We start from the raw sequence: 27,962 nt of genomic DNA, 5'->3' as shown, positions 1-27,962 counted from the left end.
TCATTTTCATCACTGTCAACATGGTGATCAAAGTCTTTGTAGCCACATCTTCGGGGTCTACAGCGGTAGGTGTCTCATTTAACATGCTCCTCTTTCTGCTGGGATCAAGTTGGTAAATTAGCCTAGAAGATCCCAGGACAACCTGAGTTTGCGTGGAGAAAAAAACCACTGAATTTCTTCTGGTCTGCATTGCACACCTTATTCTTGAAAGCTACTCAAGATGTAGAGAATTCCTATTAATGCAGGCTTGCTTGCATGCGAGGTTTTACTACAGGTATAGCATTTACATATAAATTATCTGTCATTTAATAGATTTACTTCTGTTTGAATAAGTATATGCAATATATATTCAATGAAAAATGAAAAAGTGGATATTGTATTTGCACAAAAGCTAAGGTAGATTATTTACAGTAGAAATTAATGTATTTGTTTTTAAAAGAGACTTTAGGACACTGCTCCTGCAAAAAGGGAACTCTAAGAAAGAGACTGAAGCAAAGTAAGCTGAATTGTTATGCAGAAAAAAATTCTTCCCCACCCCCCTCCCTTTCTCTGTTGTTTTTAGGGTTTTTTTTTGTTGTTGTTTTTCCTTGGTTATTTGGTTTTTTTTGTGCGTGTGTGTGTGTCTCTTGAAATGCTATACTGATGATATTTAGTATTGAGATCTACTGCTGTAGCTGTCAGCATAGTGTATCAGCTGAAGGGAAGGGCATGTGAATAGTAGGGAGGTTGGAAGTCCGTGGGAGGTGGAAACCGGGAAAGGACTGTTTCCTTTTATATCCAGTTCCCAGATGAGCTCAGATTGCAGTTTTCCTTTGGCAGTCACTCACTCCCAGTGACATGGCTAAACAAACTGGCCGGTGCTTGCACATAGCTGTAACTCATCTCTGTCTCTTTGACACCAGCTCTGTGTCTTTAAGAAGCTTCCAGAGTTGAAAAGCTCCAAAACATACCCCCTGTTCATGGGGCCATCATCTCTAGAAAATGAGCCAGGGGTAGTTCACTAAAATTCATATTGGAATAGGGCTGAGGAAGTTTGCTGTTCTCTCATCAGCTTGTCTCACCACCCTATTGCTCAGCCTGACACTCTAAATTTGCTATTGATATTTTAGCATTCTTTTTTTTATAAGAAACCTCAGACACAAGGGAAAAAAGAAGAGGGTGTTGGAAACTGCAGGTTTGATAATTTGCAATCTGGCGGTTACTGCTCAAGTAGCTTAATAAATTGCCGTACGCTGTGCATTAGCAGTCTTTTCACTCCTGTTTGGTCTCCTGTTTTGGTCTCTTTTGGTCGGACCAAAGAAGTGTTGTTCCTACCTCCTTTGCCACTCATCATTTTCTGGGAAAAGCTGTGACCATGCCTGAAATCCCAGTGTAGTCATTTGGTATGTGTGTGTTGGGGCCGTCATCATCCTGTGTGCCTCAGCCACGAGCTTTTGCCGCTCCAGCTGTAGGACTGGGGCTGTAGTTCAGCAAGGCAGTTGTGTGAGTGATTAAACACTGACATTCAGAGACCACTTACCCAATTAAAACTAAGCACAGCAATATAGTTAGCACTAACTGAACTGAGATCTTTGCTTTGCTATACACATTCCTTGTACCTCCTCCTCCCAGCTAGCAGCTATAACTAACTCCTCTCCTCTTCAGCTGCAGGGAGAGGATGTGTGTGCTACGCTGAACACTGAGCAAACTTTATCCAGCCATTTTGAGCTGTTAAGCGTCGTTTATTACTGCTAAGAAAGATAGCTAATGCCAGTGAACTGTAATAGGTTTTAAGCTTATTAGTGCCAGTCTCCACTGTATGTTAGCAGCCCACAAAAGCTGTCAGCGAGATCCCAGACATATACTGGAAGGAAGGGCATGGCATTTTTAGATGGCAATATGCCTCCGTATTTCCTCCTTTCTGGTGTGTTGAGTGCATGTGTAGCTGTAGCAGTCTCAGAAGGCAGCGTGTGTTCAGATTACTGATACCTAATTGCGATGCCAAGTAAACACATGTTCAGCTGGAGTAGTTTTCCACATTTACTGGTTAAAATGAATGGAAGGTATTCTTTCAATGAACCTTTAACAAGTTTTGATATATATAAAATAAAACTCAGCCATGCAAGGAGCCAGCACAAACCCCAATATATCACTAACATCCTATTAAAAATAAATTTTGGATTAGCCTTGTATAGTTTTTCCTGAGAAGAATGAATTTAATCCCTAAAGAGCTTAAATTTGAAGTCTAAATTGTCCTAGTAGCACTGGTGCTGTCTTCAATGTGGCCGATCTCCATCAAATGGGTGTTGTTCATTTTGACTTTCAAAATAAGATGGGCCCAGTCTCCTCTGGTGTAAATCAGCAGAGGATCATTGGTAAAGAATGACAAACTTTTCTGTTCTATGTACTACACAGTCACACTACTAATTGCAACTGGTTATCATGTTAACAAATACTTTTTAAAAGTGAATGCATTGAACCCAGTAACATTCTGGTGCTCTGGATCAGATGCTTGAATGATAGAATTCACTGTGACTCTAAAGCAAATCTGCAGCCTGTGGTTTTCCCCTCAGTGATTCAGAAATTTATTTTAAATAACTTCAGCTTTATTATCTTTCTGCTCCAAACTTAGCTGATATTGAACTAGTCAGTAAGGCAAGCAGCAGTGGAGACACTTATTTATAGCACTAAAAAGTACTAAATGCTTGGCTTGAAGCAAGCAGCAAAAAAGTAAAATAATTTTGTTACTAGCCACAGAGGTGTTTAGAAATGGGTAATATCCTGCAAGGTTCTAAGGTACCATGAATCACAGGAGAAAGGGGGTTTGTGTCTTACACAGAGGAAGTCTTCCAAAGTCTTGCTTACTGCTGCTCATAGTTAGGGCACCTCTAAAATCCTTTTATTCCCAGTGGTTTTGGTGACATTTTATGAACTTGCCCACCTTCAAATCTGTAGGTCTCAGAAAGACTGAGGAAAATGTAGACAATTTGAATTATGTCCTCTAAAATGCAGGGTAGGGGTTTTTCATCTGTGACACTGAACCTAGCCATATAGAAACCTAAGTTCAGTTTTCAGGTTAAATCAGAGGTTAGAGTGTGATAAATAAGAATATTTATCAGGAATAGATTGCCCGTGCTGTGTTAGAGCCAAGAAGCTGCAGCAACTCTGACTACCAACATTAATGTTCCTCTTGCTGTGTGTTGTTGACTATGAACCTTTTGCTTCTGCTATAGGCAGCTGGTCAACATGAATGCTCTGGATTGTGAAGATATAGATGATAGTATGTAATTATGCACCAGGTGAAACTAATATTATCTGTAGCTCTCATACTGTAGCTAGATAATATTTATTTATAATAGTTTTTTCTTATTTTAAGGGACTTAAAATGGCGTAATTAAATATGGTGGATAGTGGAACTTAGGCTTTGTTGCAAGGGAAAATGACATTGATGAAATAATATCCTGCTCACCACCACTTTCCTGGGAATCTATGCCCAAGTAATCTGAATCCTTCCCATGCCGTCAGTCACAAGTGAGGGCACAAACCAGCTCCTGCAATCTCATCCATTCTGGGCAAACCTTTGCATGTCCTTTGTGTTGTTACATCCCAGAAGATTTCCCTCTCTGTTTGCTGGATTCTTTTGGTTACCCAGCTACCTAGTGCCAGCCTCAGCAGAGGCTTGCTTTATGGTTTCATACTCAGCATGTGTCCCAAGACTTTTGCTCTGCCTAAACCCTAGTAATTGTAAGCCTTAAGACACAGTACATCTCCTGCATATTTTATTGTTGTTATCATAATGAGAAACATCTTGCCTTTTCGTAACGCAGGCATAATTGCATATAACTTTTATTTTTCCTCAGTATCCATTTTTCACACAACCCTCTGCTAATTTTTGCTTTCAATCCTGTGCTGTCTGAGCCTCTTATGTATTATGAACCTCAAGCTGAAGAAAAACAGGTTTAGTTCTAAAAGTTATAGCTACAGCCATAAGCAAGGGAGCACTGAATCTGTAGCTCCGTTTCCATTATCTCCTCAGAGGCACTATCTGTCTGGGGCACTAGCTATTCCAGGAGCCATATCCACTTCAGTGCCTGTGTCCAAAGAGACAAGCTGACGCTGAAATTGCAGCTGACAGCACTTGAGTACGCTGGCTTTCAGAGCATGTGATGAAACTCTTAGTACTGGCTCATGCAGATTTTATTAACCATTTATACAAACATCATGCTGCCACTTCCTCCAATGAAGTGTCCCTCAGGCAATCCTTTCTGCCACCTGAACATGTTCTGCAAGTAACTGTGTGGCTAAATACCCATTAAAGAAATTATCTCTGTTTAAAAAGTGAAAATAGGAATATAAATAAGAACCATTGAGATCTGTCAGCTGCATGGCTCTTCAACGTTTTGGAGTAGTTTTTCCATTCAAAGTGATGTAGTTTTTTTAGATCACCGTAAACTGCTGTTGTCATAAAAACCTAAAGCATTTTATGTTTGTTATTTTTTATAAGCAAGCATAGCTGTATAGATAGATACTTCCTTATTTAAAAAAGAAATTTTATCCTTCATTGTGAAAATTCATTCTTCCAGTACAATAGGCTGTCACAATACTTCACCTTTTCAGGTTTATTAGATTATAGAAATACATAATCCATTAATTATTTTTGGTCTCATTATCTGTCTCAGGCTGGTTTACCCTAGCTTGGTGTTACTTTAAATTCAATTGTTCAGATGCCTGACTTGTGGAAGACACGGTTTCAAATCATATGATGGCTCCTGTGCACAAATTACGTTGATACATCATTCTAGCTACTGTCTATATAGGACACTAACTTGCTGCATGGAGTAGCATAACTGAGAGGAGAAGAGAGTCACGCCTGGAATGCAATTGTGCTAGATAGTAATTTAGTTGTCTGTGACTGAAGAGCAGCTTGAGAGCATGTGTACATATCAGTCCAAACAGTGCTTGCTTCAAATGCTGCAGTACTTGTAGGGCTAAAGTTTGGCCTTGCAGCTCTTGGACAAGTTAGACATATAGAAAACCAGAAAGTTCTTTAAATCTGGCTTAGAAATAGCATTCCTTTAGTAGAGAAGTATAGTGAGTATTACATCTTCAAAATAACAGGATAGGTTATAAGCTTGATGTTTGCATCTTAGGTCTATACAGAATGAGCATCAAAGGGAATAAGGGCCGTGACTGAATTTTAGGTGGCACAGAAGCTGTATATAATGTGTTTTATTTGTATGGAATATGTTCTTCATGGTCCAACTGGAACAGCATTCTCTAATATGGGAAATATTCAAGCACAGGAGTTAAGCTGTATTGGATTTTCATTGAGCTTTTACTCATTTAATTATGCCTAGCATTAAAGAACAAGGCCACCAAGAAACATACGGCGCATAGAAAGCTAGATGTCATATGTAATGAGTAGGAAAAAGGAAACCATTACATGTTAAGAAGAATACGTGCATTCTCAGACCTGTGCTGACTTTAAACAGGATTAGCTTAAATATCTGTACACCACACTCCCAGATCTGGGAACAGAGTAGGAGGTTTCCTGCTGAGCCTTGTTCCTTACATGGAGGTATCGCTGCTTTCAGGGAGGAAAGAAAGAAGCTGGGGAGCAGCAGGAAGTAATGACAGTGGTCTGGGTACTGAGAAGCAGTGCTGAATCTCAGCTTCCAAAAATTTGGGGGCTATTGGAGTAGCAGATCCAACTTGACATACTTGCATTAGTTCTGCTTGTAATTGCAATAGTTTTTAGAAAATAGTTTTCTTTTTAAAGAAGGAATTTTGTTTTTCCTCTTTTCTAACCAGATCAAAAAGAAACAGCAAGAAGTAGTGGGCTTTTTAGAGGCCAACAAGATTGACTTTCAGCAAATGGACATAGCAGGTGATGAAGACAACAGGAAATGGATGAGAGAGAATGTCCCGGGTGAAAAAAAGCCTCAAAATGGAATTCCCCTCCCTCCACAGATCTTCAATGAGGAGCGGTACTGTGGGGTAAGAAGCTGTTTGGAAATTTAAATACCTTCAGAGCGTCTTTTTTCGAGAAAGTGACTCTTTTCCATTACTAGGAAGTGTCATTAAGACAATTTGAGATTCACTTTGAAAGAACAATTCTTAGAAAGCATTTTTTAGGCACAGAAAAGCAATGAAACAACAGATTATTCCTTTTTAAGAGAAACATACACACTGAGGGAAAACTGCCTAGAGAAACTCTGCTTAACAGGCTGTATGGATTATCCCCTGCAGATCCAGAACCTATGCAGGAACCAGAGCTCACTGCAAGGCATGGAGTTCGCTGCCTGTGTGAGGAGCTCTGTGTTTTCCTCTCACATTCACCCACCTCCTGCTGCGTAGCTCACTCATAAGTTGTCCTGCTGCTGGCTCTCTGCCTGCGCTCTCACTTCAGCTCCTGAAGACCAAAGGCAGTGCTGTCTAGGTGAAACTATGGCTTCTTCACACAACATCTCAGGGTAACCAAATGTAGACTGTGAGGACAGTTATGTGGGTTGATGATACCGAGATACTCAAGACGTGTGGGGTTCATAGAAAGGCTGATCTGCTACCTCTGGCTGTATTGCACTTTGCTTTCTGAACTTGCAGTTAATTTTGCGTGGTCAGTGTTGATAATTTGTTTGTTTGACACAAACTCATCTGGGCTCCTAGGAAGTCAAGTAGATGTCTGAGGCACCAGGGGCTGTGAACAGGAATCTTTCTTTTCCATTATATTGTACAAATAAATAGGAGTTATAGGTAACTGTAACTGGTTCTGAACAGGTAACTGAACTGTAATGGTTCTGAAATAGTTCTAGTATTTGATCTGAATTATTGAAATTATATTGCTTATTCAGTAAATATCCAACTCTTCATAACAGAAATTGTAACGCTTGTCAGAGGCTTTTATATTTTCATATATAAAAAGTTATCTCTCTTGAGAGAGTTTATTCAAATCAGTGATAAATAACACTGTACCAGCATGAGTATTAGGACTGTGAATCAAAGGAGATATCTGAGACGGTTTTTTTCTCATAGTCTGGATGGAAATACATAGTCTGGAAAGTACTCCGATATGATCGCTGAAGTGAACTTGCAAAGTACTCTGAAACGCAGATCACATAGTGAGCCCAGTTTTAAGTTACTCCACAAATCCAGTGTAAACTACCTCAAAGGTTGTTTTGAGAGAGAAGGGCTTTACGTGCCACTAAGTTTTCAGAATTAGCTTCAGTGCTGTCAGAGGAAAAGTTGCTAGCACGAGTAACGGAGTGCAATTTTTTCCTCATTTTCTCGCAGAAATATTTAAAGAGAACTTGGTAGGTTAGAGTTCATGTGCATTTCAAAATCCAGTCCACACCAATTAAAAGTATAATTTCATATCTCTTACTTTGGATTTAGTGGCAGCCAATGTTGCAATATTTTTTTCTGATATTCCCTGGAGAGGTTATGTGGTGAATTAAAGAGTAATTGCCTTACAAAGTGTTGCAGCTGGTCAGCCTTGCCAGTAAATGATAAACATACAGTTTTTAATCCATGTCTGAAGCTATTTCAGGAAGCCAAATGATCTACATCTTGAAATAAATTTAAGAAAGAGTCCTCTGCAAAGACACCTCCATGTGGAAAGGGGTACATAAAGCAATTGCAGCTACTAATTTAAAAACTAAATCAAATTTACAATTACTCTAAAAGTCTCCAGAATTCTAATGTACCCAGCTCTCAAAGCTCTAATGATCCCAGTGGGTGCATAACAAAAGATTAATTTATAACATCATTGTTTCCGAATAAATAAGGTAAGGAGATCCCTATTAGTACATGAGCCTTGCCCTTCTCCTCAGGGGAAGGTGCCTTAAGGGAGCTGCACAGTGAGTGTGAAGTGGGATTATGTGGGCTGGTTGAAAACATGCCCAGGGGCTGTCAGACTGGTGCAAAATTCCCCCAAGTGACATGATGTCTTCTGCAACACGTCTGCAATATAAAGCTGGGGATTTGCATTCTACTTCCCTGCATGACCTGCTCAGGTCCAACAGACCCATCGTTCTGAAATCCGGAACTCTTTTGCCCTGTTTAAGGTTTGCATGATATATCTCAGCTCTTGCCCTGTGTCCCACTTCCTTTGTCCTCAGCCACTTTATTAAAAATAGGGCTGAGAATTGCAAAGGTCTGTCTGAGACATGGACTCCAGTCTAGTATCCTGAATGAACGAAAGTCCCTTTAAAACATGCTGCTCATGTTAGTACAGTCTTCAAGGGCCTCAGTCTTGTGGCACGTAGAAACCTTTGAATTTGAAGCCTGGGTATATACCCATTTCCTGGTATGCCAAAATCACCTGTTAGCTTAAACAGCTCTAGCCCAATGGGAATCATATCCTCTATTCATCTTCATTTTGCTGTAATAAACCAGTCAAGCTCTTTACACCTGTGTTTTTGTAAGACGTTTTGTTTTTCTTCTTCTCCTTCCTACTAATTTTTTTCTTTCCTCATGCCCAGATAGTCCTTTGTAGGTCAAGCTTGTTACATTTAATTTCTGCTTGTTCTCCTTTCTGAGATCACTCTTTTCCCTCACTTTCCTTCCAATCGATTGTTCTGTGTGTTTGGTTCCTGTTCACACATGTGCATGTGTATATACACATTAGCAGCATGCTGGCCTGGAACAGTGGCCTTGGGAGATGAAAACTCCAGATAAAAGATTTCCTTCCTCACCCCGAGAAAGAGGGATTTGCAGAGGGATGTAACAACTTTCAAAGATTTTAAGGGCTGCAGCAAAAAAGGAATTCATTAGTGGTCTGGATTCAGTATTAACCCTGCTTTGAGCAGAAGGTCGGACTAGATGGTCTCCTGAGGTCTCTTCCCATCTGAATTATTCTGTGGTTCTAGGATTTTGTAAAATATGTTCTGCTTCACACCCACAGGAGGTGGGGCAAGATGTAATGAGCAAAAAATGCAGCAAAGAAAGTAAGTCAGACATCAGAAAAAAAAAATGTAGCTTTCAGGAGATTGTCTCATTATCTCATTAAAGGTCATTACCAATGGGTTGGAGAAACACCTATCAGGAATAGTGTAGTGGTTCCTGCCTTGGAGAAATGGTCCTTTGAGATCTTCTCCAATCCCCTCTTCTGCAGTTCAGTGAAATTTTGGGGGTGGGGGTAAGGAAAGAGGGGATTCTGGGTACAGGTGAGGAGGCTTCCTTTTCATGCTGGAATAGACTGACATAATGAGCAAGTAAATGCAGTCCTGTTGGTAATCTTCTTTTATGCTGATATGTAAAAGCATCTGCATCTTCTGGCTGACCCTGAAGAGCTGCTTCACTTCCTAACTTGCACTGTGAAATGGAGGTTTCTTACAGATGCGTTTATGAAAGTACGCCAACTGTGAGCAGCTTTTCCATGAGGTCAGAGAAGCTAAAGACTGTCTTATAAATAGATTCTTATTTTTCTTTCAGATCTTTGGTATCGCTACTTGAAGAAACAGATTAGAAATGGATTCATTTTGTGTGCCTGGCTATAGCACCAATTTCAAATATCCATTCTAATCCATCAATGTTGGCAATTATGTTCTTATTTGATCTTTTTCTTCAGCTGCTTCTTTGCTCATGTCTAGACAGACGTCTGCATCTGTGTCACTTTCTAAATATACTGAGCACTCTGTTGCTCGTCTTTGCCTTTGCTTAACAAAAAACCCCTAGAAAACTAGGAAAAAAAATGGAATGTAAGCTTCTGTTTTTCTCTGTAAACTGAAATCCGTAAAATACAATACCCATGTACATGTTTTTTAAAGGCTCTCTGAATTATTAGGTAAGACTTTTATTTGATGCTTCATATAACTGCTAAAGTCAAATATATGGAGGTCATAGGGACCTCTGGAGGTCTGTAGTCCAGCCTGCTGCTCAAGGCAGGGATAGCTTTAAAGTTAGCACATGGTGCTTGGGGCTTTGGCCATCTGAGTTTCAAAAGTCTCCAAGGATGGCATTGTCATGCCCTCTCTGTCCTCTCTGACCTGGTGCCGTACCACTCATGGGGGGAAGAACTTTCCACTGATGTCCAGTTGGAGTTTGCTGTTTTGCTATCTGGCATTTCCACAGGGGTCATACAGAGGATAATAGCGTAGAGTGTCTATGTGCATATACTCATGGAGTACTTTGTTTTTTAAAAAAAACACGTTTCGCTGTATTTTTCAAGACTAGTTCCAAAGCCAATGACACCACTACCCTCTGCCTAGACCATTTATGTCTTCTCATGCAGACATACTATTATTACTTACCTGAAATAAATTGTTACTGCTCATTTTTGTTACTGCCTGACCTGGGAAGTTGTCTTTGGTCATTCAGTGAATGGAGATGTGAACAAGCCACCATTAGAACATACAATACAAAAACTATTCTGTGATCACTACAGTCATGTTTTTACCCCATGCTAAAGACATAATAGCTTGCTCCTCAGTGTAAGCAAGGTACACGACCTTCCATTTACTGCGAGATACCACATTTACTGTGGGATGTCATTGTATGCTCCCAGTTGCCAAGCAGTACCTGATATGACAGAAGGTTGTATCCTTTTCTGCTAAGGAGTTCATCTGGCCGTTCACACATCTTACTTGTACCCTCAGGTCTGGTTATCCACGAGGTTATGTGACTGGAGATTTTTAGTACACTTGCCATCTGCTGCCTTTCCTCTGGGCAGGAACTAACAAGACATGTAAAATATCAAGTTCACTTCATGGCTCTTCCTTGCTATAGTCTTCTCTTTGTTTCCCAGCTATTGACATGTTGTGCCATAGTTTGCTTAGGCTTTGTATGTTTTATGAGTGTGTGGTATGCAGGAGGACAGAAGTTTCCTGTGTCTGTATGGCCTGTCAAAGGTCCATATCGAATTCCCTTCAAATTGTAGAAAATCCTTGTGTTCTTGTTTGCTGTATTGCTTCTAAGTTTATGGGTTAAACTTCAGATACTGGCTTTGCTGAATACTTAGGGCAGACCTGGGTTAGATAAGAAGGAGAGCCCCACAGCAACATGAAAACAGCAAAGAGGTGGTTTGAGAAATGGGTGGCCTGGAGCAGCAGCAAGTATTCTGCCTGGTCAGGGCAAAATGTGCTCTGGGACTTCTCCCAGACTGGGCAGTTCCCACTGCCTCTAACTAGGTCTGTGTGAAAGCCAATCTGTCCCTTACATAAATCAGTGAAATGGGCTGACATTTATCCTGTCTGTTAAGTGAAGTTGCCTCTTCCAAACTGGACTGAAATGACATTGATTCCAGTCTTGGTGACATTAAGGTGTCTTCTAAACCATCCACCCCAGCCTTTCCCTAGGGTTACCTTTCGCCAATAATTTATTCTCTGTAAATGGTAAAACAGTCCAATAAAACAACTCAGGTCCTAACCCAGCTTCACAAACAAGTCTCAAGAATGAGTCAGCACCTTATTATTTACAGGCTTCTATTTTTGGAGTTACTTGTAATGAGAGGGAGGATGATAACGTGGTCAAGGCAGTTAGTGTCGGACTCAGCCAACATGCGTTCAGTCCCCTGTCCTACACAGAGCTGCTCTGTGATTGTGGGCCAGTCGCTTGTGACCAGAGTTTCTGCTGAGATCTTAAATACACGTTGATTGTTACCTGTGTAAGATGTGAGTCATGAACTTCCCAGTAACACACTAGTGACAGCAGAGCTTCCTTAGTTGATAGGAAGGTTGCACAAGTGAACACAGTAAAGACCATGCAAGTTCTAGATGGTAGGATAGGAGCCATCCCTCACGTCAATCGTATTAACACTGAAGAGAAAATGGGCATTTAATGTAGTGATTTATAACTTCAGTTCACATGTGGACAAGACATTTTGGCTGGTACATATATGTCAGCTGGAATAACACAGTCCTTTGCTAAGTTCGTCTGAAAAGTAACTGCATTTTCTAACCAGAGTGCCTTTCTTTAAAATAAACTGTTTCCTCATCATTTCACTTGTGCTGTTACATTGACTATTACCTTTTATTTGCCATGAAGCTGTCCAGGGTTTTGAGGGCCTATTTTGTGTTCTTACTCACAGCAAGTTTTATTTTAACATTTAAATGGGAACAGCTTTGCTTTGGTGAGTACAGCTGGGGCACATGAAAATGAGATACTTAATTTTATCTGATTCTGACATAGATGCGATATAATTAAAGTGTAAGCCTCTGGAGAGATTTGCCCATTTGTTCATTTTGCCAGCCAGTGCGAAACTCCCTTTATCTGAGTCTTCTTCCAGGGGCTTAGACAATGCAGGCGCTTGTACAAATGCGTAGTCATTCTCAACAATATAAGAAAGATTTGCCCGGGCTAGGCTCTTCCTCCTGTGCTTTTTGTTTGATCTTTGTTGCCAATTCTCTGTTGTTTGTTTGTTCCTTTTTTAGGATTTTGAATCCTTTTTCTCTGCTAAAGAAGAAAATATTATTTATTCATTCCTGGGTCTTGCTCCTCCTCCAGGCATAAAGGTATGCACTGCTGTCCTTCCATGGGGGCCATTTATTTGATGTCAAACATGGGGCAGTGACAAGCGTTACATTAAAGGCTGGTGCAGCAATGTGTTCTTAAGGGGAGAAAAAAAAGGATCTGGTTCAGTAAATGCTACTCTTCCCCTTGTTGCCACACCTCCAGCTGATGATTTTTGTTGTTGTTGTTGTTGTTGTTGTTGACACAAAACAGTAATTTATCATGTCCAGCTTTTAAATGATGGAGAATTTCCTAATGCAATTTATAGGTTGTGATAATTACAAGGAACCTTCACTTCCCCCTGACTGCATCAAGCCTTGAGCAAAGAGAGTTTGTACTGTTTGTACCTACAGAGACGCTGGGGTGTGGATCCGCTCCTCTGTGTGTACCTGCAGACTGGCACTATGGGGTTTGCTTCCTCTGCCTTGAGGAGGTAACTTAAAGCCTCAGCCAGGACTTCACAAAGTCCCTGTGGCAAGTCTCCATCCACCGTATTTTGACAATGTTCTAATGTGTTTCTGACAAAAGAAAAAGGTGTTTCTTTGGTTTTTTTTTTCCTTTTTTCTTTTTCTTCTTTTTACAGAAAGCATTGTGGGTTTTTTTTTAACCAAATCTTGTTCTGATTAGAAGTTTTATAACTGAGAACATTACAGCTCTCTTATCCTGAGGTCATGTTAAGTGACAATCAAATGTTGCCATCTTTAACTTGTGTGATTCAACAAAAGAAATGAATCAAGAGTGATGAGTCAGAGTGATAGAACTCTGCTTCATTGTGGTGACCTGGCTGAAGAACTGCCCTGCAGCGTGAGATCTGCTTTCTGATCCAACTCTGCTGCCAACTGCGTAGCAACTTTGAGTGAAACACTTGTAAATGTCTCTGGTTTTCCTCTTTTGTAAAAGCAGAGAGAAAAAGGAGCTTTTGCTAAGTGCTTTGAGAGCTACAGCCGAAGAGATACCCAGGGGAGAGCCGCAGTTGCTATAAATGTCTTTGACACTGAGTCCCTGTGTGTCAAAGACCAAGTGATTTAAACTTTCTGCTTTAGCTGTGCCATTTCTCACCAAGGGAAATAAAAATTACTTGCCTACCTCACAAGGGTCTTGTGAGAATTCATTTAATTAACATCCACAAAGCCATGGCAGGCTTAAAGTACTGCAGGTATTACATATTATAATCATTATAAATGATACATGGAGAATCAATGAGATAAAGAAAATTGCATTTTTCCATCTTCCCACTTCATATATTACCTGCTCCTTCATGCAAGGTTCTGTTAGATAGCGCGTCTATGAAGCAAAGTAACAATTTTTTAGAGTTCATTAATTCCCAGCTGTCAGCAGAGGAGATTACAGTTTCTACTTCATGACAACTTTGTAAATGTTGAAAATAATATGTTTGGTTCATTCTGCTGGGCAGATTAGTGTTAGTGCTATTGGTAGCAAGCAAGTATGGTTTATGCTGATCAGCCACTGCATTGGTGGTGGTGGTGATTTTTTCAGTCCAGAAACTGGAAAAAAGTGAGTGTTTTTAAAAAATCCATGTAAAGAGTGGAAGTACATTACAGTGTTTCACTTTCAGAATCTGTTCCTGAATTTTAGGGAGATATATACCAGTGTTTTAGCATTTATTGCAGAGGTGTTTCTCAGCATCCTCACTGCATGACAGTCTCGCTGTGCTTTGTCATACAAATAACCTTACTGCACTGCTCCTACTTTCCTTTCATTAGCCTGTCAATTCAGCCTTAGCATGAAGTACAATGGGTGGCTCGTGACATTGATTTCCAGCAGCATGAATCTGGAATAATAAGTCAGGTGTGGAAGAGATGGTGATGATGACACACATGACAGGGTTTTCTACTGATCACTAATTGTATTTTTTTTTTTATGAAATATGGTGATAATTTATAAAAGAAGCAAACTGTAAAGCATGGAAACGCCACAGAACAGTCAGTAAGCATTTGCTTTCTGGGGAGTTTTACCTCATTGAGACATTACAAAGATTAATATGAAGCTGATACATGTTTTATACTCTTGCCTCAGAAGATTCCAAGCGAGAGCTCACATCCTCTCTCTCCTGTTGCCTCCCTATCACACTGATTATCACGTTTTCTAAAGCATCATTTAACAGGGATGAGTAGCACAGTTTTATGTGCCTAAGAGAAGAAGCAGGCACACTCTTTGTGTTAACAAGTTGGTTAGTTTATTAATATGAAATACCTTCTCATTTGAAAGAATACCTGCTGTAGAATACTTCTAACTTCTAAACGTGTTTCATGGCAGGCTGGGATTTAAAGGACAACAATGCTTTATGCCGGACCCAAAGATCCCTCAAGTTAGTGATCCCATTTAATCTTGGATTAGTGGCAGGAACAGAGATGTGCCAGTAGTATACATGTACACATTTGAGCTATAATCAATGTAGTTTGTATGTCTTGGGTCAGGTGTGTCAGTTTCAGCTGCTCCCAAAGTTGGGCACGTTTCTTTCTTTCTAAAGCCCCCGTCACTATTACACTTAGTCTGAGGCTGTTCTCGGCATTCTTGAAAATGCTCTGAAATGTTGATCATGTGCGAACAGCCCATTAAAAGCTCCAGCTGCACTGCTTGTTCTCTAAAATGGCACAGGTGAATTATTTTGTCAATGAGATGCCTATGACTTAAAATAAGATGACAAACAGTATGCTGTATTGCTACACCTTCTGAGTGTCTGAGAAAGGTTTGAATGGAAGTAATTAATTGCTTTTTGTTTTCCAGAACAATAATTTTTTGTGAGAACTTTGTTAAATGCCCTGGAATATTGTTTCTGTTTCCCAGAAGTCCAGAGAGCCAGTAGCTCATAGCAAGATTATTTAGGTTTGCAATTTCTCTGTGAGCTCAGTGAAGCTGATTTACTTGAACTGAGGGTCTGTTTTCAAATCTTGTCTATACTTAAATCCTTAATCTTAGTATTTTCAGTCTTAATATCCATAATCTTGATATCCCCAAATCCATAGACACTTGAGCCTTAGTCTTTTAATTGGAGAAGACTTCTACTAAGACTGCTTTGAATTACAAATTTACAGTATGTGCGTTTTATTTAAAGAGAAGATGACCTGTCAGCCAATCTTTATAAATGGTACTCCATTTTAAATTAGTTTAAAATTGATGTTTGTGTTTCTATGGAGAGCTAGTATAATGATGATATTCCAAACATTGCAGTTCTCCACATAATTAGCAAGAACTCTGTGTTTGTGCGTGTGTTCTGGCTGATTGCACACTGCTTCTCTAGTTTAGTTCTTTCAGCTACAACTGTTTTTGGCCTTATGCTCTGAGTAAGTATATGATTCATCTGAGATAGTTTTTCACAATAGGTTCATTTTAATTAGAATGCCATCTTCAGTCTTTATGTATTTTATGTATCTGCCAAAAATATTGAGGACGTAGATTTTAAAATGAAATGTTAACATGCATGCTGGAAATATCTAACCAATTTAGTTTTCATTAACACTATCCGTTTCATTTTAGGAACTGCTACAAAGAAAGTATCTGTAAGGAAGTTATCATTTACTTAAGAAAACAACGTAATAACACAATGTTGTAAAGAGAATTTCAATATATGTCTGTGTTACTGCATATTTTAATCTTCAAATGTTTTGTTAACTTGTGGAGGGAAAAGTAAAAGATAAATTAAGCCAAACAAATGTCTCTATAGGTCTGTTTTTAATAACAATGCCGCTAGCATCAGGGTGCAGTGAGCCCACAGTTTTATGTGTACTTGAAATCAGACAACATTGCCAGAAAAAGTAGTCTTTTCTCTTTCCTCTGGCACCTTCTGCTTGCTCCCAGCTGCTCATTCCTCTCCCACAGCATCCCCCACGTGCTGGCAAAAACATCCATGCAGCTGTGTAAAGGAGTGTGCAAATTGTGTGAGATACAGAAATGTTTGTCTTTTTAAAGCTTTAATCTTGATCAGCCTCCTGCTCCGGTCCACCGTGCAGCCCTGGAAAGGCTTTTGCTGCCAGGAGGGCAGGGGCAGTGCAGTGCTGGGAAGGGCTGCGGGGAGGGCGATGCTTGTTGCTGGTAGGGGTTTTTGCTGCTGTTTTCCACTGCGGAGAGGAAGGGGGACCTCTGAGCCTATGTGCCTACCCTCTTTTCATTGCAAAGTCCTTACACATAAAACACATTTTCTGTGATTCAGGAGAAAATTGAATTCATAGTCAGAAGTTTCAGGAAAAAGATAAAACTGCAGAAGTATTTTGTCCATCTTCACTCTGTCGTGATATCGGCCTGCAGACATTCTTAACCTCCTTTCTATGGTTTTTGTCCCCATCCAGCAGAACATCTCAGCAGGAGGGCGTGGCTTATATTGCACACCACGTCATGGGCCCTGAGTCAGCACTCGCTCAGGTCTGCTCTGGGGCTAAAAGCCAGATAGCTACGCTAGTGTCATGCCTCTGCAGGCTAAGTACACTGGCTGAAAAAGTCATGTAGGATAAGGATGGTGGAGGAGGACTCGTGAAGCTTAAACAATAGGGGAACGTGACTGGAGGCTTTTATTTAACTGTAGAGACAAACGAAATTATGGAAAAGCAGAAAAACCCAAACCAACCAGGTGGGTGAGTTGTAAGGGCTTGGTCACAGGGATGATAAAGGAGCTTGTTTTCTCTCAGGGACATGCTGCTCTGCCCAAAGTGTGTAGGACTTATGATGACACAGGACAGGACCTCCCCTGAGCCCAGTTCTCTGTGGCTGGAGGCAACCACACCAGATAACACCTCTCAGAAGTGGTCAAATTCCCTTTTATGAATTAGGTCTGTTGCCTCCACTTCTCTTCTAGAAAGCGCTTCCAAAATGTCACACTGCTGATGACCAGAATTTTCATTTACAGCCAGTTTCTACTCATTTTGCATCTACCTCAGCGCTCTTCCTTATCCTACCCCTCCCTGATGTTTACTCTGATCTATTTTTAGAGAGCCATCATATCCCCTCACGGCATTACTTTCAGTAGATTAAAGTAATGAAGCTTTTTTTGTCACCCTTTCATAAGGCAGGCTCTCCGCTCCCTCAAATATTCCTGTAGCCCCCTTCTGCACCTGTTCCAGTCTGAATTTCTTTTTCTTGAGCCTGGGTGACTGGAACCGTACAGAGTGATCCAGAGGAGGTTTCGTCTTGGCCTTATACAATGACATTAATATTTGCTTTCAGCTCCACCAGCTATACCTCACCTCATACATCTGAGGACCACATTTATTACCTCTTTCACTGTCGCATCATATTCATGGCTCAGTTATTCTGTGATTATTTAAATATATCCATCTTTTTCTTCTTTGATGATCATAAACTAACAAGCTCCCAAAGTGCTGTAGAAACATCTTGTTTATAATCTCTGTCCCCAAACTACCTGTCCCAAATAATGTGACTTTGCACTTCATGCTATTACATTTCATCCCATTGCTGTTGTTCCACTCGAGGCCATGCAGGTCTCCTTTTATCTGACACAGTGTGTGATCCAGTGTGACCTTTCACGGCTGCCTAGCTGGAAGTACAACAGGACTTAAAATAAAGAGCCTTCTAGGAGGTGCTTGCTCATGGTTCTGGAATAAATAGATTTGATAGATTGGTGTGTGACTTGAGGAACAGTTTCCTGATGATTTTAAACAAAGTTTAGAGATTATCTGTGGAATCCTTTATTACTTCTGGTTTTCTGTAGCTTTTTGATGAAGTTTGATCAGAATGCATTCTGGTGAAAAAGGCTTGTTTTTTTCCTGAAGCTAGAATGTGCCATCGGGGTGAGCATTGGTTTCTATTAAACTTTCCACGGAAATGTTAGAGAATCTACTATGCTCTGAAGTGAAGTGCTTGAACTCATGTTTTCCCTACACAAACCCTGTGCCTTGACCAACAGATCAACATGCCAACAAGTGTTCCTTTCACAGGAAAATGTCCAAATGGGTATATTTTCATTTGCGCGCTGAAGCAAAATTCGAAAAGCACCTCCCAAAGCTGTAAAATCAGAGTTTTATAGAAATTAATTGCTGGTTATGTGCCCTGAAGCTAACAATGACTTCTTTGCTGACAGGAGAGCGAGAAGACTGATGCCACGAACGAAACTGAGGCACCCACGGAAGATAAGGCAGATGAAGGGGCTCATGAAGAGACTCAGTCTGCTCAGTCACCATCAGAAGATCAACAGGTGATTCTCCCTTTTTCCCTTTGTGATATGAGGGTTTTACCTGTGCTGAGCACATGAAACATAAACCCACAGGCTCTCCTAATGAGCCTCAGGCTGGGAAGAGTGATTGCAGAGTGGTCCTGCTTGTCTTTCAGATGCATTTTCTTTGACATCATGGTGATATGAAGCCTAGATAAAACTCCAAGGAACTTTGCCCTGAATCTTGAATAACAGCAGTTGACTTTATTTAACAGTTTTCTTTTGCCATTTGTAACCGTAAGACTTTTTTTAATGCTCTTTTGGAACCAGACACTTGTTATGGAGAATAATTTAGGACTAGACATCTGAGTCCTATCTGTGTGGGAAAATTTGCTGCTATCAAAGGCCAGCATCTGCAATGCTCGTAAAGCTAGTTGTTAATGTTTGTTGTCATGTGCCAGCTTTGACCACTGTTGCAGCAAGTCAGATCTGACTGTGTCTTCTCCAGGCCATGCAGAAACCCACGGAATGGAGGCCGTTGCTATCCCTTCTGCCTGCAGCATGGTCTGATATCACAGTCACATGGGCAGGTCTGAAACGGCAGTGCTAACGGTACTTGCAAGAAGCCACCTGAGTTCCTTCAGTTCCCTAGTATAATATCCTGCAGTTAGCTAACATCAGTGAAGTACTTGTGGCTGAAATGTAGATGGATCCCCCCAAAAAGAGACCATTCTGTTGTGTGCCGTCAGTGGAGTGTTTATGTTACTGGCCAGGTTCTAGACTCAGTAGAGACTAAGCAGAAATGGATCTGTGTCTGGAGATAGGGGTCCAGCTGCTTTATTCCTCCTGCTGCTCTGACAGTTTGGCATTTCAGGATGGGTTTATTTTGATGTTGCAGTGTCAGGTGACTCTCTTCCCAAAGAGGCAGGCCTACTGCTGGATCAAGTGCTTACACTTGTCAGGTTCTTTTTTTTTTTTGGTTTGGAGATCAGATGGTCCCAGTGGAATATCAGTCACAAGTGCATCATCTCTTTCACTAAAGACCAAACCAAATGTGTTTTGGATTTTTTTTTTTTTCTTCTAGCTGCCACGTTTTTCGAGAGGAAACAACTCTCTGTAAGCCTTTCCCCATTATCCTTTCTAACAATGACTGAAACAGTCATTGTTAGGCTGGAAAAGCACCCTTTTACACAACCTCAAGCAAGTCTCAGGCACTGGGAGGTCCCATTTAAAATTTCAAAATGGCAATGAGGAGAGGCAGTCCTCCGTGGGAAATGCAATTTCTCCTTAAATGATATCCAAGCACTTTTCATGTCTCTAGGAATTTCAGCCGGCACGTGAGTGCCATCAAATACCTTTTTCCTCGTCTCTTAAGCCCAGCATAAAACTGCAGTGCATCCCCTGGCTGGATTAGGTTACTTGCCGTTCTGGCTGGCAGTCTACTCTAATGTTTTTCAAATGAGAACAGAATGCTGGAACATGTCTGCAAATGTGTCAAGCAGCTGTGTATGAGAGGTTTGGTAATGACATAATGCAATACCACTCCTTTACGACAAGCACCTTGCTCCATTTCTCACAGAATGGATTGGAGCTGTAAGTGGAAAATATATTCTCCTTCAGTTTTACAGGGAGGGGAGCGGCAGAGGAGAGAGCACCAGGCAAGACAGTGTGTTTGAACAGATCTTTCTGTGGTTATGAGGGCATAAAATACAGTTAGTCTTACAAATCCTCCCCTTTTACCTGCACAGTCTTGGCAGTGTTGAAATGTTTTTACATGGTCTTACATAAGGACGAGGAAAAGTCTTCCTGAAATCATCCAACTCTGATACCCACCTTCATCATGCTAGGTGTATATTAGCTCCTTGAGGAAGAAAAAAAGCACTCTTTCTGTTCCTGTCTCACTCATTTTTAGAGAGGGTGCTCACCACTGCAGGCAGCAAGGTACCAGGGGCTCCTGCCAGGGATGCACGAAACCCATTTTTCACCCTGTTCCACCACCCACTTCCCATGTCACCTGGGACAAATCAATTCAGTGAGGTGGTGTCTGCCCGCCTTGCCACGGTTCATCCCAGTTATCACTTCTGTTGGGATGGCATGAATCATTCTGTAGAAATGGTGTTATTCTCATTTGCTACAGACAGCACACAGAGGATGAATTTAGATGAGAAGAATAACTTTGAGGCAGCTACAGTGAAATAAATTCCAACTTTTCACTCTGTAGCTCATTTTACCCTTATAAAAGAAATATAGAATAATATTTCCTTACCTGGCCAGGGTTTCATGGAGTTAAATATGTTCAAAGACTGTCAGATTGCCATTGGAGTATCTCCACTGGATGTTAGGTCCTAAACGATACATGTAGTGTCAACACGTTATTTTCAGTATTTCCCTCTCTTCCTCTCATTCTGCAGCCCAGCACATCTTGTTTGACTGCTTGACCACACTGAGAAGATGTTTACCGTGTCCTCTCCCCACCTATGTCTTTTTTTCTTCTAGCTTATTAAGAGCTGGTCTCTGTATACTGAGTTCTGAAAGGGTGACCTTTTTATCAGCAGCCCACCATGTTTTGCAGCCAGACAGCTACATCTTTTGAAGAGTAGTCGGTTCCCTTTTGGAGTGTCAACTTACTCTTTTGACAAACCCTCAAATCAAAATGCCATAATTTAAACATCACAGTTTTATGTTCTGCTTCTGAATTATTATACCAGTGGGAATCTAGTATTGGCATTTTGGCCTTACTTGGCACTCACTTTCAAACTAGCTTAAAACCGACTCTGACGGAGGGTGTAACCCAGCCAGCTTTTCTCCAGTGACTTTGCAGGAGGAATGCCAGTGCTATGGATAATTTCTAGAAGAGGCTTGGCAAGGTGAAGATCTCTCAGTCTCTGCCAATGAGCGTGAGACAGATGACAAAATAAACTGTGACTGTCTCAACTGTGGAGCTTCATGGAGGGTCGCAGATTTCAGAAGGCTCCTCCAATGCCTCAGTAGCAGGAATGGCAGCCGTTGGTGAACGTGGGTAGGTGTGGAGGCTGCAGCCCTCCTCTACTGCTTCAGGTGCCCTTGCTGGGAGATGCAGAAGTCCAGAAGCTCCAGCTTTATGTCTCTGGCTGGTATGACCCTGAGGAAACCAGCGAGAGACCCCAACCCTCTGAAAAACAAAAATCTAAAGCCAGCAGCTGCCTTCTGCAAGTGACAGGGATAAGTGCACAGTGTGACAGGTTGTTCATCACACACCTCACATTAGACTGCCTAGGCTTTAGCAGCTCTAACCCCTCGTTCACACAAGCATCCAGGAAAGCCCAGAGCAGATGTCAAAATAAAAAGTCCCTTACACAGATCCATTAGTAAGTAACAGGAACAGTTTTTGGCCTGGGTCACCAAGGGACAGCTGCACTAGGATTTCTTTACATTATGAATTTTTTTTTACCTTAAACCTGTTGCATACTTGCTTTCCCTAATCACTTCATCAAGCCTGTCCTTGACTTCTTCCTAATCTTTTTTCATTCGGGATCTCCATCCTCTGGTGGAGAAGGTTGAGGAACCATTTTGTTTGGATACAGTGTCCCTTTTTTCTTACTTTGTCTGTCCCTTTGGTTTTGAGTTTTTGAGGAAAAGACTGTGACTTCCTATGCACGTGGCACAGCAAGGACTCTGCTGGTCACTAGATGTGATGGTAATAATTTTTCTTTATTTTTACTATCTGATTTTAACTTTAGATTTTAGCTTGGAGGTTAGAATATTTTTTAAGTGATGGCCCAGTTAAATCAGTTTGCAGTACAGATTAGGCTCACTTCAGGGCAGAATTATTTTAGAAACACGTTCAAAAATCATATTATAATGCAAATCTGTATCCTGTCTCAGCAATTCCCCAGGCCATATATAAACCCTGGCACTCACTTCCTTATCTCAACTCATTCTATGCAAACTCATATCAACTGCTCATGCCTTCTGCATGGTACTATTCCATTTGCCCTTTCTCTTTGGGATTTTGTGTAAGATTAGCTCTTCTCTCCAATAACCAGCTTGGTATCTAAGATTAAAGTCTATTCACTGTACATTTATATTTTTTCTCTTTTATCTCTCTTCATCACTTTTGCTCAATCTACAGTCTAAAATGAGCTCGTATTATTTCTTATTCCCCAGTACTGCTGAGCCAAGGCATCTGTTCCAGCCTACAACAGTTAAGAGAATTGCAAGCCAGATTCTGAGTGATGCTATATAGCATAGATAAGAGTCTGTATAATTCTGATCTAACTTTCATTTTGCAGACCAGCTAATTACCAAACCCAAACAAACAAACACCACCTTAAAAAGCAAACAAAACCCCAGCTCTAATGCTTTGCTAATCAATGAAGCAGATTTGAATGAAGTAACTGAGAAAAAGGGAGCTGTATTTAATTATTTTCTAGCCCTTTTTTAAAGTAAGAGATTAGCTTAGGTGTACTTTGTAAGTTAGTCTGGAGGACGTTATCTCAAAATAAATCCACTGAATTCCACATAATTTTCCTAAATTCAGTGTTTAATTTATTCTGTGTTTTGCCTGTATGACCTCTGATATTCTTTCTTTGACCTATCTTTTAAACATTTTCTTTTGTATCTCTTATCTAGGAAAACAAGGAAGAACATGCAGCCACAGGGGTATAGTATATTTGGCTGTTTTGCATTCACCTTTTGTTTGTGTGCATTTGATTCCTTTTCAGTCTCATTGCTTCACTCAAAATTTAGTAAATTCTTATTCATGAGACTGAATATACTGCTAGAGATAATTGGTCATATCATAGTCTTGTTTGGGAACAAAGACAGGCCTTTAATCATTAAAAACTGTAAATGGAAGAGAAATTATCTTTTACAGACTCTTTAACGGATTTGCCAAGGACTCCCAAGGCAACTGTGTCTTTGACAATCACTAACCGACACCATGCTGATTACATTTTCAGTGTTGTAAGTGTGAAAGAGTCATTCTGACAATTTAGGCAGTTCTGCCTATAAAGGAAATGTTTTCCTTGCCAGAATTTGTAAGATCCAGGTGCAGATCCTTATACACTTTTCTGCTTTGCCCAGCATTGCAAGTTTATGCCTTGAATATTTCTTTGGTGTTCCCAGTAGCACTAATGATCACTTTAGGCTATTTTCCACTGCAAACCTGCAATTAATAAGAGGACATATTCACATCTTCCCACTTCCAAACTGCAATACATGCATATATACATCTATACATGTACACATGCCCGCTGCCAGAGCTATGCATTGTGGACCTGGCAGCTGAAATGGAGCTCCTGGGCCCATGGGCAGAGCGTGGGGGCTCCTGGTGAGGCTGGCGAGGGCCATTAAGGCTGGTTGGTGCACCCTGGCACCACTAACTAATGCTTCAAGCAAGAAAAATACCCATTTCTTTTTCCCTGTAAAAGGTAATTGACTTGAATTTTGAAGTTGCTAGTATCTGAAAGACGTTGCTTGTCGGTGGGCTTGCCTGGCCCTGTTTCAGAGAGTGCTGATGAAAGGCACCTTTCCTGGGGGAAGATGCTGAAAGAGGCAGTATTCCTTCAGCACAAGAACTTCTAACGCCGCTGAGTGGTGTGGGCGTTCATATTATGTTTCTGGTTTTGCACGGACGATCCCTTAGTGCAATCGTTTTCCCTGAAGAACAACGATTCAAACCAGGAATCTGATAACAACAGGTCCATTCCCAAGCACATCTTTAAACAGGATTTTACTTTGGCAACTCAGATGTGACTCTTGTACAGACAGTGTGTGTTTGAGAGGAAAACCTAAGGCCTGTGCTGCTCACACACTACCTGCAGTCCGGACTGAAAACTAATTCTGTATTATTTGGTTGGTTGATTACGCCAGGAAGAAATTCCCATAATACATGTAGTCTAGGTAGTATATGAAGGTATGACATTTTGAGGTAAAGCTTGTTTATACACACAGAAGGAGTGCCTTTGAACAAGAGTTTGCTGGAAGAGAAGGAGCAGAGAAGCCCACAGTGCAATTTTTAGTTGTTTTTCAGAGTAGGACTATGCTTTAAATCTTCATTTACTAGCTCTTAAAAGACAATAAGCACAAGTTGTTGTCTGTGTTACATAAATGCTAGCTTTCAGACACCTGTTTATTTGGTTGATTGAAGCACAGGGCTATCGCCTTTAAATTGCACATTTCTCTTATATAAGAGAGAGAAATAAGAACTTTTGAAACAGAAACAAGGCTGTATTATCTGACTCCAAATGATTTTTAGATTATTCAGGAGTCTAGTTCCTTTGCCGTGAATCTTGGCTTGTGTCTTGCTCTGAGAAAGCATACAATTAAAAATACTAAACTTTTTGTCCTATTTACATATATTTCATGTTCTCATTTTGATCTTGAACATCGATTTACAGCTTAACCGTGTACTGCGTTGTAACCTCTCTAAGAAAAGTGTTCTTATATTCCAGCACTTGCCTATTAACTCCACAAAGCTAGAGCTGTGGCACGTTAAGATTAAATGTTCTATACATTACTTCTCTGTTCTATTTTTTAAGCTCAAATAATATTGCATTTACTAGAAACAGAACATTTGCAAAAGCAGAGCTCTGCATTTCAAATCTGTTTATTTTTCCTTCAATTTCTACATGATAACTAAAACTGTTTTCTATAAAAAAGGAAGAAGAAGAAAAGCAGGAAGAGGGAGAAGAAAAGGAAGAGGTGGAGGAGCAAGAAGAGTCTTAGTACATTTCCCCATGACACATTCTTTCTTGAACAGGTTTTCAGGTAACTATTAAGATGTCCAGCACAGTTTCTAAATGTTCTTAAAGGAGCATAAACTTGAAAATTTTGTACATATTGTTGTTATATGCAATGACAAGAATGGAAAGAATGTCCCAAAACATATGTGACCTACTCTAGGTAGTCCTGCTCTGACAGGGGGGTTGGACTAGATGATCTTTCGAGGTCCCTTCCAACCCCCGACATTCTGTGATTCTGTGAAACCAGAAAAGGTATTATGCATTTGACACATGACAGTGAGTCAGAACTACTGCCCTTGATGAGCCTGTTAGTTTTCCCCGTCTCTGTGGCACCAAAGAATCTGACTTTCCTACACAGCTTTCTCTGTGATTCCCTGATATCCACCAAATGCTGCAGGCCCTTCGATCCGTTCCCCATCGCTCTTACAGCCTTCATGTCCCCGCCACATTTCTGACACCTGCTTTGGGCACACTCCTTAGCATCTTCCTAGGGTGCCCCCTAGCCCTCTGCTGTGTCCCCGAAGGATGAGCAGTGCGAAGAGCAGCGTGCTGGGTGTGTGCTGCTCGAGTGGTCAGCGGATATGCATGCAGTGCCCAGCTGGTGGGCCAGAAGTACGCTGAACTGTTAGACTCATTGCAGCTTCTCTTTCATCTGGGATAAGGATTCCTGTCTTTCCTCTCTTACTCAGCTACTGATTTCGTGGAAACTTTTAGGGGCTTCACGTCTCAAATGAAGCCCTCTCTCAAATTGAATTGAAAAGTTAAAAAAAACCCAACCACACTGGGGAAGGGAGAGGAGCCTGACCAGAAATACAGTACCTTATAAAATTACTCTGACTGGCTTAGAAACTACACCAAGTGCGACTTTAAATCCTCAAAACAGGAGGCATTTTGGAGGCAGAGTTTGCGCCTGTACAGGTGTAGGAGCATCCAGCATTGCTCAAGTTTTGTCAGCACGTGGTTTCAAATTTAATTTTCACGTTTTCTTCTTCCTCCTACTGTCTCTTCTCCTCTGCACAGAAATAAAGATCAATCACTTACTAGGGAACAACTGTTAACCTACAAGAAAGTTGGAATTTCCAGCAGATTTTTCCCTCGGCTGGCAGGACTCCCTCTCGACTGCAGACACAGTGTGTGATATGCTCTTCCTAGAGCTAGAGGGATTCCCGTGTAAGTCTGCCTCCGAGGTAGCTGCCGTACACATCACCAACCGTACGCTGATGTGGAGACCCAGTGCCTCAAAGGGACAGAAAATCTGTCACTTTCACACTACCTCCCCCAGATCTGTGATCCTCTGTTGCTCAGCAATTGATTCACCCCGATGTTGTCCAGTGCTCAAGCATGTAAAGTCACAGGAGGAGGAGTGCTAAGTTCTAATCTAGTTTTCCTTATTTTTGTTCAGGATGCACAAGCTGGAGCAGCCCCATCACAGAAAATAAAATGAGTCTCAAGCAAACCATCGCTGCCTTTCATGTGTGTAGCCTTATGAACATATTAATACATAACAGAACAAAGACACCACTCTGTCCTACCTGTGGCCTTTATATATATATTTGGTATTCCGAGTGCTTGTTAAAATGGGTCTTCTTAAATCTGACTGATGATATTTCAGTTGATTGTTACATGTTGGAATAGTGTTGTCCATGTCACATTTTAGATTGTAAGCTCTTCAGGGCTGGAACCATGTCTTTCTCCGTGTTTATATACTGCCAAACACCTTGCTGCCACTCAGCAGATAACTGCACTCACACAAGTGACGTATTCAGAGAAAAAGAAATTCAGCACTGAAACCTGCAAAGAGGCTTCCTGTATACAAGCTATGTGAGTCACTTCTCCCGCAGCTGGCTTTTGAAAATGATAGAGATTTCCATTGTACAGCAGTTTAAATAAAGGCATTTTCTGTCCTATCTGTTCTTTGTCTGCAAAAGCATTAATTTAACCCTAGCAGGCTGCGCTAAGATCTGTAAAGTTAAGTTTTCTCCCTCGTTACTGTTGTAGGCTATGCAAAGCCCTTCACCTTACTTTGCATTCTTGCTGATGTTTCTGGTGTTGTGTATAAGACCCCAACCATGAGGATACACGGTCTTCATTGAAGGAAAGGGATGTCCCAGTCCCTTCTACTGAAGCCTTGTCAGTCTTCATGGGTACATCTATATTCGCTGGGCCAGGGAGGCAGAGAAAATTGATCCACATTCACACCATAACTGTTGATTAGAAGTTCACTGTGGAGGAAGGAGCTTGGATTTCAGTCCCTCGTCCAATTACTTTTTAAGCGATTTATAAAAACTGCTTCTAAAGAGAGGGACGGGATGAGAAATGCTTATTGCCAAAGTAGCCCATAGCTTCATAGACGAAACAATCTCCAAAGGAACCACAAACTTATGTTCAGGAAGAAGCTGGCTTTTCAAGCTGAGATCTTCTATTCTGTGAGTGCTTGAACAATGACTGAACAAATAAAGTGGACAAAAAATCTGTGGAGGTTTCCTGAATGTCCCGAGTGGGCACGTTTTTTTGTTCAGGATACGTCTAACGTTGCAGCTGTTGGGAGGGGATGGATGGGGAAGCAGTGCTCCGTGTGCTGTTCTTACACTCGTAGGCGGTGCTGAGCTCAGAGCTGACAGGTCCAGCTGAGGGAAGGGCCTTGGAGCCCTCACTTACAGCTCACCAAAATCATCAGCGCAACATGC

At 41.0% G+C, this 27,962-nt stretch overlaps 1 protein-coding gene across 1 annotated transcript; it reads left to right on the top strand.

Annotated features, from left to right (window-relative positions):
- Positions 1–20: 20 nt before the first annotated feature.
- On the top strand, positions 21–25,258 carry SH3BGR (SH3 domain binding glutamate rich protein). The gene is made up of 6 exons (XM_086481688.1): positions 21–65; positions 5,791–5,976; positions 12,348–12,428; positions 18,479–18,592; positions 23,162–23,191; positions 25,193–25,258. Exons 1-6 carry the CDS (start codon positions 21–23, stop codon positions 25,256–25,258), a joined length of 522 nt encoding a protein of 173 aa, XP_086337814.1.
- Positions 25,259–27,962: the final 2,704 nt, after the last annotated feature.

This window comes from Leptosomus discolor, chromosome 1 (genome assembly GCF_034619465.1).
Source record: "Leptosomus discolor isolate bLepDis1 chromosome 1, bLepDis1.hap2, whole genome shotgun sequence".
NCBI classification, from domain to species: domain Eukaryota; kingdom Metazoa; phylum Chordata; class Aves; order Leptosomiformes; family Leptosomidae; genus Leptosomus; species Leptosomus discolor.
This window is presented reverse-complemented; position numbering and strand designations above follow the sequence as displayed.

What these genes read in the sequence shown, in the direction of transcription:
- SH3BGR (XM_086481688.1), top strand. Translation starts at nt 21, where the DNA reads ATGGTGATCAAAGTCTTTGTAGCCACATCTTCGGGGTCTACAGCG. An exon ending in ATGAGGAGCGGTACTGTGGG is followed by an intron (nt 5,977 to 12,347) that starts GTAAGAAGCTGT and finishes TTCCTTTTTTAG; the next exon opens with GATTTTGAATCCTTTTTCTC. An exon ending in CACCATCAGAAGATCAACAG is followed by an intron (nt 18,593 to 23,161) that starts GTGATTCTCCCT and finishes TCTCTTATCTAG; the next exon opens with GAAAACAAGGAAGAACATGC.